The sequence below is a fragment of the Camarhynchus parvulus genome, chromosome 1, assembly GCF_901933205.1.
Source record: "Camarhynchus parvulus chromosome 1, STF_HiC, whole genome shotgun sequence".
NCBI classification, from domain to species: domain Eukaryota; kingdom Metazoa; phylum Chordata; class Aves; order Passeriformes; family Thraupidae; genus Camarhynchus; species Camarhynchus parvulus.
The window spans coordinates 85467923-85484188 of NC_044571.1; the positions used below are offsets into that span (position 1 = coordinate 85467923).

General features: G+C 47.6%; 2 protein-coding genes across 6 annotated transcripts in view; one reads left to right on the forward strand and one right to left on the reverse strand.

The window, feature by feature from the left end:
* Positions 1-11033, forward strand: part of GAB2 (GRB2 associated binding protein 2) — a 94492-nt gene extending 83459 nt beyond the window's left edge. For all 4 annotated transcript variants that reach the window (XM_030945254.1, XM_030945245.1, XM_030945272.1 and 1 more), the window contains exons 8-10: positions 294-396; positions 1246-1371; positions 2967-11033. In XM_030945254.1, coding sequence (XP_030801114.1) covers positions 294-396; positions 1246-1371; positions 2967-3110 — 373 coding nt within the window. In that variant the 3' untranslated portion in view covers positions 3111-11033. The remainder of the gene's footprint in view (positions 1-293; positions 397-1245; positions 1372-2966) is intronic.
* Positions 11034-12877: 1844 nt separating this feature from the next.
* USP35 (ubiquitin specific peptidase 35) overlaps positions 12878-16266 on the reverse strand; it is a 28533-nt gene continuing 25144 nt past the window's right edge. For both annotated transcript variants that reach the window (XM_030958189.1, XM_030958180.1), the window contains exons 10-11: positions 15522-16266; positions 12878-14380 (exon numbers count right to left, since the gene is read on the reverse strand). The exon at positions 15522-16266 is cut by the window's right edge and continues 468 nt beyond it. In XM_030958189.1, coding sequence (XP_030814049.1) covers positions 14210-14380; positions 15522-16266 — 916 coding nt within the window. In that variant the 3' untranslated portion in view covers positions 12878-14209. The remainder of the gene's footprint in view (positions 14381-15521) is intronic.

Consider the following 16266-nt stretch of genomic DNA (forward strand, 5'->3'; position numbering starts at 1 on the left):
GAGTTTGTGGAATCTGATTTGTGTAGATGAGAGCAGGAGAGTTACGGGTACACAGCAAGCAGGGTGTTGCTAAAAAATTCTAGAAAGAAAAAGCTGAAGAGACCAAACCCAAGGATTTCCAACCCATGGAAAGGACAGGCTGGAGAACCTCAATACCACCAGCTCTTCCTCATGCCCAGACTGGATCGCAGTGATGGTTGCAGGCATCAGGAGCTGCCCTCTCCCATCCCTCCGTGACAAAGGACAAGCAGGACCTGCAGCCCTCAGTAACTCCTCACCCCCTGTCCTTGCAGGCAGACCTTCAACGCCGGCTCTCTGCAGTACTGTCGCCCTGTCTCCTCCCAGAGCATCACCAGCACTGACTCGGGAGAGAGCGAGGAGAACTACGTGGCCATGGTAAGGGCCCCGCAGCTAAGATAGATGATTCTGGCAGGACATACGATCTCCACAGCTCTGCAGATGCATTCCTAGCTCGTGACAGGGAAGTGTTCAGATAGCACAGTGTGGAGTACATCCTTATGTGCATCCCTCAATGCACAAAACAGGGTGTTTCCTTCTGAAAACAGCATGTCTCATTGGAGTTTTAAATGTGTATGAGAGCAGAAACATGTATCACTCGCTTTGCCAGGAATTAAGAGGGGTTTAAAAATTTATACGGACTGTCAGGGTATATTTTCCTAATTAAGGTTGATTTTTTTCAATTTTTTTCCCCTAATAGCTGCTGACATCATGTTTCTGTGGGAGCAGGGGCTATCAGAGCAGAAGCAGGGAGTGGCACTGCTTACAGGGAGGGAATTTTGTCTGTTTTGGTGAAGCTACTGACTTGAAGCATATTTTTGAGGCTATGTAACTAATGGGGTAGAGGAAATCTGTGCTCTGTGCAGCATGCTTGTGATTAGCAAAGATCCCAGAGCTGGCCTGGCCTTGCTGAGGTGTGGTTCTAGGGACATGCTAAAGCCCACATCTGCTGTCAGGCATGTGAGTAAAATCAGCACAAAGGCAGAGCTGCTCTGATACATGAAATCAAGAGCATGAGCTTGAAATATTTGTTAGCACAATATACAGCATTTATAGTATCCCAGCAGTTCTTGCATATCCTTGTCTCAGAGGCAGGTGAGCAAATAACCAGGCTCTTTTAAAGGTGCCTCCAACATGTTTCATTTCTGGATTTGTGTTAATTTCCTTTTTTCTTTCTTCCTTCCCACTTTAATACTCATTATCTCTCCTGTCTCTTCCCTGCATTAGCAAAACCCCATTTCTGCTTCTCCTGTTCCTAGTGGTACCAACAGCCCAGCGCCTAAAAAGAGTTCGGGGAGTGTGGATTACCTGGCCCTGGACTTCCAGCCAAGCTCACCAGGGCCACACAGGAAGGTATGGGGGATTTTATAAACTTCTGATTAAAAAGTGATGCATTTTTAAGGGGTTCTATGCACATTGACAACAGCAGGGTACAAAGCCCAGACTGTGGTCTCAGGAATCTCTGATGCTCAGAGGGCTGGAGCACCTCTACTATGGAGGCCGGCTGAGACAGGTGGAATTGTTCAACCTGGAGAAGAAAAGGCTCCAAGGAGACCTTGAACCATTTTCCAGTGCCTAGAGGGGCTACAAGAGAGGTGGAGAGGGACTTTTGACAAGAGTATACAGAGACACTTCAAGGGGTAATGGCTTCAAACTGTCAGAGAGCAGGTTTAGATTAGAAAGAATTCTTTACTATGAGGGGTAATGAGGCACTTGAACAGACTGCCCAAAGAAGCTTTGGTTGCCACATCCCTGGAAGTCTTCAAGGCCAGGTAGGATAGGGCTTAGAGCAACCTGGTCTAGTGGAAGGTGTTTCTGCCCATGGCATGGTTGAAATGAGATGATCTTTAAGGTCCCTTCCAACCCAAAACATTCTGTGAGCCACTGCTATATTTGCTCTAGGTCAAACTCAGTCTCTCTTGCATGTCTACAGCTTTGCTGGCAGTGCAAAGCAGAAGCATGGATGTGCAGGGTTCAGGGATGCTGATGAGACCACAAACTCAGCTGGAGACTATATATTGAAAAGCTGTCAGGAGGTATCCCAAGAAGTATCAGAATTGGGTTTTTCCTCCTTCAAAACTACAGGTCCTCCTAGACCAGACTTGGATTTTGCACCTGAAAAGTGAAGGACTAGGGTTGTATAAACATTCATGGCAACCATTTGTGAGTTGGCCTCACTTTCTCAAACACCACCTTGTTTCCTAGGCAAAGCATCCCACTGGTTAGGTCCTTTTATTATTTGACAGTTTTCCCTTGATGGTTTCTTTCTGCCCAGCAATATTTCTGCAAGTATCACCCATTTAAATTATATCCCATTCTGGAAAAGTGATTTTAGACCGCTAAAAAGCATGATTCGGTTCCAGTTATGAGCAGATGGAGGTCCTGTGAAATGCTTGTAAAGTCAGAAAAAACTTCAGGACTCCAGGAGTTATGGTAAAAAGTATCTTCTTTTTCTCAACACATCTCTTGGAAGACCCTGCAAACATATCTGTTGTTTGGGGATGAAAATGAGCTAGTGCCATAGGTGGGTCGAGTCAGCACAGCTAAAAGGTATAGAACTGGTATTTTTATGTGTATCTCTAAGAGTTCTGAAGTTCTTTACAGGAAAATGAGCAAGATGCCAGGCTGAACTCAAAAAATCAGCAGTTAGAGAACACAATTACAACCAAACATTCACCTCCCAAAGTTTGTGAGAAGGTAGAGACCCACGTGCTGTTTCTACCCTCCCATTGCACTGCAGTCTCATGCCAGCAAGAGGCATGAGAGCAGATTGAAGTCCTTCATCCAAGTGTCTTTGGGAGGTTAGAGGGAGGGTGATGAGCTGTGAAGTCTTCAAGAAAGCAGGAATGGTGCTGGTGGGCTTGTGGCATCTGCCGCAGAAAGGAGTGAGAGGGAAGAGCAGGGAGCTGATGAGTGACCAGATGGTGCCCTGTTTCTCCTCCCCACAGCCCTCCACCTCGTCAGTCGCCTCAGATGAGAAGGTTGATTATGTGCAAGTGGACAAGGAGAAGACACAGGCGCTGCAGAGCACCATGCAGGAGTGGACTGATGTGCGGCAGTCCTCGGAGCCTGCCAAGAGCATGAAGCAGTAGTGCCCGTGGCAGGCAGCAAAACAGGAAAATGTCCTGTTGGTTTTCCCCAGCTGCGGCCCCACTGGGCTGCCAGACCCACTTGGGCTGGATTTCTAAGACTTGTCTGTGGAGGGGAGGGGGGTCATTGGTTTGGTTTTTTCTCTTAAAACAAAACAAAACTTCTTTTCAGGGGAAGACTTGGCGGATACTGTTTGCCAGTGATAAAGACCAACTATATTTGGTGGCTAGGTTTGTGCTTTAGCTGCTGGATGCACTATCCAGGAACTTTGACTTAGCAATACCAGGTTTCACCCTACACATCTTTTCCTTACAGCTATTAAAGCCACCTTGTATGTTCTAACACTGCATCATCTCTCCCCATCTTCTTCCATATCATACCCTAAACCATGCCATGCAGGTTTGCAGCATCTCCCATAGGATATCATTGCCCAGCTCTGATTTTCCACTCCTTATGGTCGTCCTCTTCTCTGCCTCCTCCTAGTCCCACAACTGAGCAAGAACCATTGCTTTTGAAATCACTTTTATTGTCCTGCCTCTTGTAAATAATATGTTCAAAACCCCTGAGGGCTGTTCTGCTCTTGGCTGGATAGCCCCCAAGGTTTTGGTTGGGGTTGTTAACCTTCAGGAGCTTGACACACCATCCCCACCATCCCACTGAGCTGACTTAGGAGCCCAGGACTTGCCCCATCATACACACACATACATGGCAGCACATGCTGTCATGAGTTTGTTGGGGTGTCTTCTGTTTGTATTCTCCATTAACTCTCAGAGTGAATGGGCTGGAGAGATTGGCTTTGGAAGAGGCTGGAGGGATTGGCTTTGGAAGGTAGAATTTAAGCACTGGCCCACTGCCTGTCTGAAACCAATTCCTGTGAATCTGACCCTAAAAACCACAATTTGCCTTTTGTGGAACCAAAAGAAGCCCATAGAGTGTGAGTCCTACATCGTGGCCATTGTGAGAAGCCCTGTGGTTGAATATGAGGGGGCAGGGAGGCTCTGGAGACCCTGTGTGTGTGTACTGGCATAAGGATGAGTGACAAGAAGGGAGTGGGAGGCTGCTGTGAGGACTGGGAGAAGGCGGGTGGTGTACTGCAGAGGTTGGTCCTGGGTGAGGAGGTCTGGTGGAATGTTTCTTGGAAGAAAGAATAAGAGTAATTGAAATGTTGGTTGATGGTGAGGTCACAGGCTTGGGAAGAGTTTGGTTGGGAGAGTCAGGGCAGGGCGTTTCAGTATGAGCTTTAATGTAGCATTGTGGTTGGTTTGTGGAGGGTGCAAAAGACTGAACTGTTTTCCCCTCATCTTCAGCAATGTTTCTTCAACACAACACTGGGGCTTGCTGACATTAATGGCCCTAGGCTCTAATTATGGGTGGGAGTCTGCTGTGGTCCCTTGCAGCATCCTTAACACATCCAGGCTTTGGGATCGTTCGCCAGGGAGTTGCTGAGCACAGAGAGAAGGACGGGACAGTTTAATGCAGAGATAATAATTCATGATCTCATGAAAACAGGAAGAACTAATGATTGCCATGGAGCAGCCTGATTGCCAGACAGCAAGCGCTGACATGAATAAACAGGCTGACCGCAAACCAAGAGCCAAATGAAGGAGACATCAGAAAGATTAGGTAATAATATTTATTAAAGAGCTGGAGCTATTCTTTCTGCAAGCTGAACCCCTCCCAGCACCGTGGGCTCTGTGTTCCATCAACATCACCAACTTGTATTGATTATTAATGCTTAAGCATTAACACATTTGCTTAATCTTGGTCTGAGCTTGGAAAGGGCCAGACGTGACCCACATGGGGATAGGATTCCAGTCCCTTAAGGGCTGTGTGCTGGTAAAATAAGTCTTGAACTTTCAACACCATTTTGTATTTTCTTCTCACATGCCATGAAAGGGAAGGATGCTAATGGAAAAGCTCTGACAACCCTGTTGAGACATTGAAGTGTTGGACTTTTATAGAAACAATGAAGCAAATGCCCTAATGTTTATGCTAATAATTATAATTACTAGAAGGGAAAAAACCCCAAAGCCCCAAAGGGGAAGATTTAGCACAGTCAGGTGCTTTCTAAAGGTCAGGGGGGTGTTACAGCCTGCAAGGGCCATTGCCTCTTGCTGTAGGCTTGCACACTTGCCTGGTGAGTTAACAAAATGAAGACTAGAAAGCAGTACTTTGTATTTCTATTGCCCCTTTCATCTCTGCATCTCAGGGGAGACTAAACATTGGGCCTGATCCAGAGCCCACTGAAGTGTGTATTCACTCATGTGAGAGAGAGCTCCCCATCCCCACCAAAAAGAATGTCACTCTCCTGGGAAGCTGATTTTTTCCTATTTCTTCTTCAAGGCTGTTAGCTTTAGTGGCTCAAGAGAGAACACATTGGGTTTGAATGCAAGTTGCTGAGTGGGTGCCCTGTGCTTCTGCACTGGGACTAGGTGCATCCAGTGCCCACTCCCATGTTTAATCCAAGGAGTTAATTAGGACTGGAAAAGCCTTTTGTGGTACTGGAGAAACTAGACCTTTTTGTCCATGTTTCACAAATGTCTTTGTTCATGGGGCAACCTCTGGCATGGGATAGCTCTTTTCCCAGGCTCAGACCCTGTGTTTTGATAATTTGCTCTCATGAGCATCCCTCGTAACTGGTTCATTGCATTTGGCAGACCAAGGACCAAAATGGCCCAAAAGCAGCTACTTAACAGCTGCTGGTTACTGACCCCTCTCTGCTTAGCAGTGAAGTCTGTGTTTTCACTGAACCAGATACATTCCTCTGCCTTTTCCCCTGCAAATCACCAAGCAAACAGCACCACCAAACTAAGCAGAGGGCCACAGACTGTGCCATATAGACATGACTGCATCAACCCCTCCTGAATGCATTAAGTAATCAATGGCTTCAGTGGAAATAGTCACCCATGACAATTGCCAAGCTGATTACAGCAGTCCCTGGTGATTAGTGTTTGTGCAGTATTTAGTCTTAAACCATATTGAAAAGCAGCTGCTTTAATTACACGGACTGCCAAGAACTTTGTCCTGAAGGCATTGAGTTTATCACATCCACTTTATACTTGGATTCTCAAGTATGACAGGCTCCTTTGTTAGAAATAGGTATTTAAGGAAACTGAGAACATTGCAAATTATTCATTTTAATTGAAATTAAACTGGCTTGAGCCTTCACGTCAGAGCCTGCTCTACAGCTCTGTGGTTTGATTTAGAAAAGGGATGTGCTTGTATGTGTGTGTGCTCATGGAGAAGGGTTGTCTGTGGGACAAGCACCATGGCCTCAATAATTAGTTTTATGAAGCACTGGGTCCATGGCTCAAAGCTTTCCCCAAGCTTGAAAATGACTAAGCAGGTGGTTTTAAAGGCAAAAATCTCCAAGAGTGTGTACCCCTTGCTGTAAGTATGCAAATGCTGCTCATCATTCCTCTGTCTGGTGAGATGTGTGAGCTGCCTTGGAGCAGATTTGCTGTGAACTGGCATTTGAGTGCCCAGTGGGAAATACATTTCCAGCTCTAAATAGATGCCAGGCTTAGGCTTAGTCTCAAGTTGGCGGAAGAGAATAATGTGTGAGCACAGAGTGTGCCAGGGCAAAGCTGAGAGTCTGGCAAGTAGGGCCAAATGCAGAATCAGAACCAAAAGAGAGGGAAGGCTTGGCTTGTCTGGGAGCTAACTGGGATGGTTTTGAACTCTGGGCCACCAGCCACTGGCAAGGGTGAGATATGAGAAAACTTGAGGTTGGGATGAGAGAAGGCAGGGGAGTTTGCCAATAAGGTTTGGGTCTTGGTCCTCACCGTGTGCTCCTTTGGTCTTGGGTCAGATGTGCAGAGATTTGTGGGTTGTGGAATGCTCAGTAGAAGCCATGCACTGGTGGAACAGGAGCTTCCACCACTCTTGGGCACTTCGCTCTCAAGGGGGTCATCCTGCCTGACAATGTGATGCCTGTGCTCTGGCATTCAGGAATGCTTGGCCATTCACCCAGCTCTGAGCTGGGCAGGAGAAACCCTACAAGAAATGTGTGGGGACCAGGACATGCTGGGAGACGCCTTGCTGAGGGGCTCCCATGAGCTGTTCCTGGGGCAGCAGTGCCATGGTTTCACAGGGTTGTCCCTTGAGGTGCCATCTTCATCCTTGGAGTTTTTCAAGATCAGTCTAGGTCAACTGCATAGCTGACCCTGCTTGGAGCATCTCTTCCAGCCCGAGACCCTATGCTGCTGGGGTTGAGTGGAGACTCCTCCATGTGAGAGACGGGTCCCAGGGGGTTGCTTGGAGCCCTGTAACATCCGAAACAGGTACAGGGCCGCTTCTCTGGCCATGAAGTCAAGCGGCAACGCACACAGCTCAACCCCTAAGGCCATATTCCCCAGTGAGAAGACCTAATCCACACTGGGCCATCCCTTGCACCTGGGAAAGGGCTGGCTGGCCCAGAACAAGACATCCAGAACATGGACAGGCAGTTCTAGCAACTGAGACAGCTTGAACCTGTAAATTTGTCAGGCTAGATCCAGACCTCTCAGCAAACCCATGCCACCTCCACACCCTGGCATACCATGAAGAGTTGGCTTGTTTTGGCTATCCAATGCTCATGGCTCCTTGGGTGGGGAGGGGGGTACAGCCATGTCCAGGTCTTATGGAAGTTGTTAAAATAGTTCTCAGGTGCTGTCTGAACTTTCTGGCTCAGGAGGCAAGTAAAAAAATGCTTGTCATGGTTTGACACTGGCACAATGCCAGTGCCCCCGTGAAAATATTCTTTCCCTGGTGTCTGCTGTGAGATGTGACCAGAAATAAGCAAAGCAGGCTCCTACTTAAGAATAGAGGGGGGAAAAAAGTTTATTAAATAAACTACGAGTAGAAAAGACACACACACACAGGAAAAATGAAAACCCTGCAAAAACATTTCCTCCTCCCCCCACCGAATTTTCCCAACACAATACATCTATCCACACACAATCAAACCTTCCCCCAAATTCCCAGCTCTCATTCCATCAAGAGGAGAGGAGTCCTTCTCGTGCCATAGGCTTCCCCTGGAAACACCGTTGAAACCTCGTGTGTTTCCATGTCACTCGTGGCACCGCCCGGAGTACATCTGCCGTCGTGACTTCTTCCTTTTCATGCCCAGTGCTCTCACCACTGTGCATGGACCAGAGCTGCTTCTAGAGTTATCCTTTTTAAGGGTGCTTTGTCCAGTTCCAAAGAGGGCACAGTCTCTCACTTTTCGGGACACCAGTCCCCCCCAAATTTTCACCCCCTGGGGCCGAGGGGTCTCAACACTGACCTCTCTCGGTTCTGAGCCATTGCCTCCCCGCTAGATGCAGTCTCTGTGTCACAGGAAAAACGGTTCGGTCCATGGCTATACAAGAAAAAGTCCAGCCAAAGGCCACTCCATCATCTCTCCTGCCACCTAAGATTCTTCTCAAGTTCTCTCACAACCCTGCATCACATCAGACTTGTCCATTTCTTGCTCCAGGAGGATCAGTATTTGCAAGGTTCACATTATTCAAGCAAAGGGTTAAAATCTCAAGCTCTGCCTGCCCGGAATTCCCACCGCTGCCCTGCTGGGCACTTTCTCGTGCACCCCCCCCTTTCTCCTTCTCAGCCGGCCGTGATATCCAATTTCAAGGTGGCACAGGCTGGGGGGGTGGGCGGGAGGGAGGCTGCCCGATGTCTCTCTGTGCCCCTCTACCCTTCCGTCCTCGGGGGCCTTCAACCCCCTCTCTGTCCAAGGCCCGGCTCACCTCACAGCCGCATGGCTTTCCCCTCTCCCGCCCCCAGCCTGCAGCTGGGCAGGGGAAGGACTAACCTGTTTCCCCGCTGGAACCCAAAGAGCAAGTTCCCAAGGGAGAGCTCTGCTTTTAACCCCTGTGTTCTCAGAGGCATATCCAATACCCAAGTGGCCAAACCAGATGCCAATTTAAAATCTGAACACCTAATTGGTGACCACAGCATATCCCAGAAAACCTACTTCCTGTAAAACCATAACAATGCTTTTCTCAAGTTGTGCTTGCATTGTGTTGGTGTTTTCCCACCTGGTGATGTAAAAGTTCCATTCCATGTAAAAGCTGACACCCACAGTGTGTGTGCCATTGGAGGGATGCTGTCTAGGTGAGATGGATGCAGCAGAGCTGTGATTATGAAGAAGCCCAAGTTCTACAGGAAAGGGGAAGAGCAAAGCCTAACTCTGGCACCAGCCAGAGAACACACATGGCTGTCGAAGAGCCATCAAAAAAATCAGAGGGACCAGTCCAGCATCAAATCACAAGGGTCAATAAGCCAATTTAGGGCCTCTGATGAGTCTGAGTGCCTCTTTTCTCTGCTCAACCTTCCCACATGTACACAATGATTTTGCAGCTGTTAATAAGGATCTTGCAGGTCAAGATGTGCACTTTTTGATCATGATTCCTCCTTCGTCTGGAGCAGTTCATCCCTCTATCAGCCTGTCCTTGGTGTCTCATCATTGTAGTCACAATTTTATCTCCTTGTTCACGACTCCTAGTGTTGTACTGTCGACCAGGTTGCTGATTTAGTGTCTTCTCTTGAGAAAAGTTGATATGTAGCAAGGTATCAGAATACAGCTACCCCCTTCCAGCCCACGGCCAGCAGGTCCTGGCCCGTGGTGTTCAAGTTTTAACACCAGCCAGTAATGTCTGAAACAGAAGCTGGGCCACATGGCTCCATCTCTTTAGCTAAAAAAGCTTCTCAACAGGCTTGCTCCCAATCAGCAGGCTTTTAATTTGTGATGCAGCCCATTGCTAACATGTAACAGGTTCATTTGTAGGCCAGTGGGTTGACCATATGGGAGAGGTTTGCCCCCAGACCAGGAGATAAGAAACCATCATTTTTATTGTCATTCTCTGGGTGACACCACGCTGTATCTTCATGTGGGACGAGAGGGTTCACGTGAACTCTGTATCCTGCTTTTTCTCTGGCTTGTAAAATGAAGGTTTTTAGTACTTATTTCCCCACCTCACTGATGTGTCATGAGGTGTAATTAATTGACATCTAATAATGCAAAGAGCTGTTTCAAGTCTGCAGGCAATGGCTTGGCAGCATGAGGTGCTACCCTGTTGTCATGCCCAGCATCATACACGGCACCGACACATCCCACTCTGCAAAACTCAATCAAAACCCCTTCATCCCTAACTACCAAGGTGAAAAAAAACTTGGCAGGATTTTCTTCTGAGTGAGGGGGGTGGGGGAAATGTCATTTGCACAGTTTTCAGTGTTCTGCTGCCACATCTACCCTGGAAATACCACGGGTTTTTTGAGAGCAGTATGGACATGGTGGTTGAGCCACGCTGCAGAGAGGGGAAGGGAGCAGGACCCTGGGCTCCACGGGGAGCCTGTCAATGAATCCCGTAGGGTTAGGACCAAACCTTTAGAGTAGTTATATCCCACTCAACCCAGCCCTTGGCAAAGTCAACGTGACTTTGCCATCATTGTGTGGGAACAGACTCAGTCAGATTAGGGTAGTTTTCTCCATTTGTTTCTTAACCTGCTGCGAGGAGGGGTTGGAGCCCTGGCTGTGAAGCTGTTGCATCAGCAGCCGATTCGCAGGGATGTTTTGTGTGTTTCAAAGCCTATGACTGTTCTTAAAGAGGAGTATTTTTAATTTTTTGATTTCCATTTGTAGAAGGAAGGACAAGAGTAATCTGTGGCAAACTGTACAGTATGTGTCTTCTTGTGGTGTCACTGTTTGAATGGTTATTAAGTTTTCAAATCACTGTGGACAGCTAATCACTTAAGTTATTAATTTATTCTTTGAGGGGTTGTTGTTTGGTTGTTTTTTTTTTAAAGTAATTTGAAACAATTATTTATCCTGTAAATCGGTCTTGAGTGAAGCCTAGATAATACTTTTTTTGCTGTTAATAAACATGGTACATGCCTGACATGAAGGTGATCTCATTTTTAAGTACTGTATATGCAACAAAAAAGCAACAGGAAAATAAAAGAATGATAATAAAAAGATATCTCTCCCTGGTGATTCCCAGTATGGATTCAGAGCAGGGGAAAAAAGGGGAAACTAACAAGCAGATCAAGTGTGATTATGTAGCACCTTTAATGCTTTCAGAGCATCTTCTCAGCATGTTGGCAAGTGTCTCCTACAGCTTCAAGTGTCCTGTATGGGTAAGGAGGGCCTTTAGGATGTAGCTAGGGTTTTTCCTGATACCAGAACCCAAGCCATGTATTTTTAAGCTGCTAAATTGAATTTCATACCATATATCTGCTGCGTGCAGTGTGAGGACAAATGCTGCCTTCCTCACCCATCAGCAGCTTAGCACCTATGAGCCTCAGCTCAGGACACCAAATCACCCAGAGAACCTCAGCAAAAGGACAAATCTTCTCCAGAGTTAAAAGTTCAATTCTCCCTTTAAGACTTCCCTTAAAAAAAACAAAGACAACTGGGAAAAGACACCTCCCTAAGCACAGCTCCTGTAACAGCTCTTTTAGACAAGAGTAGCATCATCTCACATCTGCAGCACACATGGAATCCCAAACCAAGAGCTGGGGACTCCCCTGAGGGCTCTCCTTGACCAGAGGCACATGTGACAGACAAAACAAGCCATACTATCTCATGTACCGTAGCAGATGCTTTATCAATATGCCATATGCACACATGACTGGCATTACTAACACTAGTACCAATATAGCACATTCTATACACTAGTACCAATATAGCACATACTATCATTGGTGTGGCACAGATAGTAATGCACCATACTCGTACTATACTAGACTTCTGTGAGGCCTTTAATATGGTCCCTTATAACATTCTCAGCTCTTAATTGAAGAGTTTGATGGATAGATGGACCACTGGATGAATAAGGAATTGGATGGCCACATTGGAAGAGCTACAGTCAATGACTCAGTGTCCAAACCAACAATGAGCAGTGTTCCTCAAAGGTCTGTACTGAGACCAATACTCTTTAATATCTTCATCAGACACAGGAGTATTGGCTGAGTCCAAAAGGGAAGTCCAGTGCTAATAATTAGAGGAAATCAAGAGGGGCTAAACCGGTCAACTTCATTAACTTCATTACACCACTGACACTCTCCAGGCTGCCATCCATGCTGAGAACTGCATGCTGTTTGCCTCTGCTCATCCCAGAAAATCTTGGGGAAAAAAACAAGACATGCTTAGGAAAGAGCTTAGCTATGATACAGCCTCTCCAACATTTTCCATGTTGGTTTGACTATCTGCCTTCATTACTTAGATTATGATCTCATCAAGTTAAAGACGGCCTCCTACAAAACCACCTTAACGCAAAACCACACAGAAAATGCCTTCCGGTGATACTCCAGAGTAAAGAAAGGAGCTAGCATGACAGCAACAGGAAAACTTTTGGCAACCTCTTTGAACAGGAAATAAATAGAAGCCTAGTAATAAAACCAGGAGACACTGTAGGTTCTGTGACACTTCAGCTTTGGGTCTTCATTTATTTCCTCTCAGCACCTGACTTAAAAACAACACACTCCACTGCTCATCTACAAGGCTCCACTATTAGTATTGTGATGTTCTTCTGGAGGGCACACAGCTCTGCACTAAGGTTCCCATTCCACCTCTGTCTGATCCCCTCTTCCAAGCCACCACTCTGCAGTACTGTCCCCTGTCCTTGAGGATGGATGCCTCAGCTTCTACATCTCTTTTTTTGACCCATCAGCCCAATATCAGTGAGTACTGCAATGAGACACTAAGTCTGTATGTTGAATTAATTTCCTTTATTTATATATAGGAAAGACAATAAAAGAATATGATAGTCTACACCAGATATTTGACCCCGAGTGTCCTCTCTAGCAGACTTTCTGCTCACATTATCCATAGCAATGTCTGTGCTTTGCCTTTTCTTCCACAAAAACACAAACTCCTACCCCAATACGCCATGGTCAGGATTAGGCCTTGCAGTTAGGACCTAAGGCACAAGTCTCTGCCACTTGAGCCAGAGAAATCTCTACTACAGGTGTGAGGGAGGAGCAGGCAGGGGAAAACAGCTGGGGAGGGACATGGGCGGGAGCTGTGGTCCTGTAGATGTGCTGCCTGGGGCTTGAGTTGGCCATCTGCCATCAAAATCAGCCCCTGTTCCATTACTGATTTATATAATGCATTGGTTTACACAGTATATACTGATATTGGATTGCTATAACATATCTGGTTGGGCTACTCACCTTGCAAATCAGCATTTAAAAAAAAATAGATCATGAGTTTAGGGGGGCTCTGTCATCTGCTGCTCAGTTCAGGGTATCCCAAGGGAAAACCCAAATTTTAAAGGGCAGATCCATCCCAGAAAGCCATCAAATGACAGCAGCAGAAAGAGACTAATGGGGTCCTAAGGACATGTCTGGAAAAACAGCTGTGTGTCTTGGCCTGCCATGCACACTAAAAGCATCCAGAAGTCATCAGTAACACAATGGGTCTTCACTGGAGCCCCAAAACCCCAAGTGCATCAGGTCAGTCTCTCTTGGCTGGAGGGGTTTGTGCTCCTCAGTCTCTTTTGGGTGTCTTACAATAAACAAAGCAATAAAAAAGCATAAACTCCCTCTGGTTGACCTGACACTGATTGTCTTACAAGCTCACTGCCTCACAGACCAGCACTGCTACATTTTGGCATTTTCCAGACTTTTTTTCTACCTTCAGGGTTTTTCATGGGGGGTTCCCAAACCACATTAAAAAGAAATATAACAACTGAGCAGAGGTCACCCCAGAACCAACTCAGCGCCATGGGAAGGGCTGCAGACAGGGTGTGCATGGGACAGCTCCATCCCTGGGGCCCTGCTGGGTCTGTCTTCCTCCCCATGCCTGTCCCTGTCACCTCCCCAGGCTGGTGGCATGGCTCACAGCAGGCAAGACATGGCTATGATGAAGCAAAAGGGCACTTCTCCGAGCTGTTGGCAGCTGCTCATTTCTGCGTTAGCTGAGGTACATTAAGGCATGAAGACCAAGCGCATAGGAAGCAGCGAGACCCTCCAGGCGCCTCCAAATCAGCCCCTGAGACCTTTTCCATTGAAATGTTTCTCAAATCCTCCTCCGAGATGCTCACTGTTATCAGGGTGAGGAAGAGGAGCTTCTGTTTTGGGCTGGCCCCATGGACACTGCCCATCTGGTTCAAGCTGTTGGCTAAAAGACGAGTCCGTGGAAGGAGCCGGATCCTCCCCCGCCCGCTGCTGGGCTGCAGCCCCCCGAGGAGCTGTCATCATCCTTGTCCCTGTCCAAGTCTCTCCACCACAGCGGGGATTTCGGCAAGGCAGAAATATAGGCGGCTCTGTTCCTCGCTTCTTTTTCCTGCTCCTGAGAGAAGGAAGGGGGGAAAATAGCACAAGGATATCAGCAGATAAAAGACTCAAGTGGGGGGATGCTCCCACCATCCCTGAGGAGCCAAGAGCCTGTAAGGTATCCCCTGGGAGCTTCCTTCAAATTAAAGTGGGGTGTGAAGGCCATGTGCTTTAGAGCTCAGCAGGAGAGATGCACCAGAACATTGCAGCTCTTCAGTGATCAAACCCAGCCCTCCCATGTCACCTGTGGGAGAGGAGGGACCCCCCCAAAATCACCCCACACGCAGGTCATGTCATATGAGACACTGTTGTTTGGAAAGCATTGAGCTCCATCAGCTGAATGAAATCTGTTCTACTTTGTATTCCCAGCTCACCCATCTGCCCAGGCAAGCTGTGGATGCCCCATCCCTGGAAGTGTTCAAGGCCAGGTTGGATGGGGCTTTGAGCTACCAGGTCTAGCGGAAAGGGTCCTTGCCCATGGCAGAGAGGTTGGAACTGGATAGTCTGTAAGTCTCTTCCAACCCAAACTATTCTATGATTCTATGATAAGAAGAGAAAAAGTTAAAAAAAAGACTTTGCTTGCAATGGTTCAGGTGAACGTCAGAGGTGGTAGGAAGGAACAGCTATTTACCAGTGAGTGAAGGTGGGAAGGAGAGGAAGGGGTAGAATGAAAGGAACAAGTATTTTACAATGAAGGTGGCGAGGCACTGGCACAGATTTTCCCAGAGGTCAGCCCACATGGTGGGGGCTCTAAGCATCTGAGTTGAAGATGTCCCTGCTCAGACTGCAGGGGACATGGACTACATAGCCTTTAAAGGTCCCTTCCAATCCAAACTATTCCATCATCTTCTCTTTCCCAGGTACTTCAAAGAAAATTTCAGGCTGAGCTTCCAGGAGCAGACAATAGCAAATCAACCCCAAGCACAGCCACAAGGTGTCTGGTACCAATCTCAGCACCCAGTTTCATCAGGAACCTATAATCTGTTTATATCTGGGTGCTAAAAACGAAAAGGGATTTGGCTTCAGGGAGTGGGTGGGTATCTGCAGGAATTTAACCACAGGACGGGATCCCACTGCTGCCTGGATTTCTGGGAATGTGGCCCATGAGTCGGACAGCTGCAGGACCTCATCCTGCTGTGCACAGCAGTGGGAGTTACCTGCAAGAAGAGGATGTTATCTTTGGAAATGGCTTCCATCAAATCCTTGTGGAGGGACGGTTCTCCATGCAGGCGGCCGGCCTCAGCCAGAGCCTCGTGCAGCAGGCAGCTCTGCCTCTCCGGCCGCTGCCGGTAGAAGAGGACATAGGCAGTGTCCTTGGGGAAGAACGAGGTGACATTGCTGACTGACTCGAAGGAGGAGAAGGAAACTCTGGTGTCATTGAAGAGGTACCACTGGATTTCCAAGTCCAACTGTTTGTCAGAGGCTGGTTTTGGCACCCCATCCCGGGGCTGCCCGTGGGGGATGGTGTCAGTGCACTCCCTGGAGTAGCAGTAGTAGTGGCCACTCTCGGAGGAGATGCCTGAATGCACCACCACACTGCAGAGGTCATACACGACAGTCATGAAGCCACTCCCTGGGACAGCACCATCCTTCCCATGCTGGCAAACCTCCTCAGTTTCCTCTGGAGCAACAAGGATGGGTAGCTTGAGCACCACAGGGATAGAGACATTGTCCAAGATCTTCTTTCTCTTCATAGTCCGTGGGTCGAAGGAAAACCGCAGCAGTGTGAGGATGAGGTAGTGTGGACCCTCTGTCAGCTCTGCCACCTTCTCAGCATCCTGCAAGGATGCACATTTCTCACAGTGGTATTTATTCTCTGCTGTCAGTCTTTCCGGGGATAGAAAATAGTTGATTAAATCTGGGACAGATCTGGAGTCCTTGGGAGCACATGCCTGCTCCCCA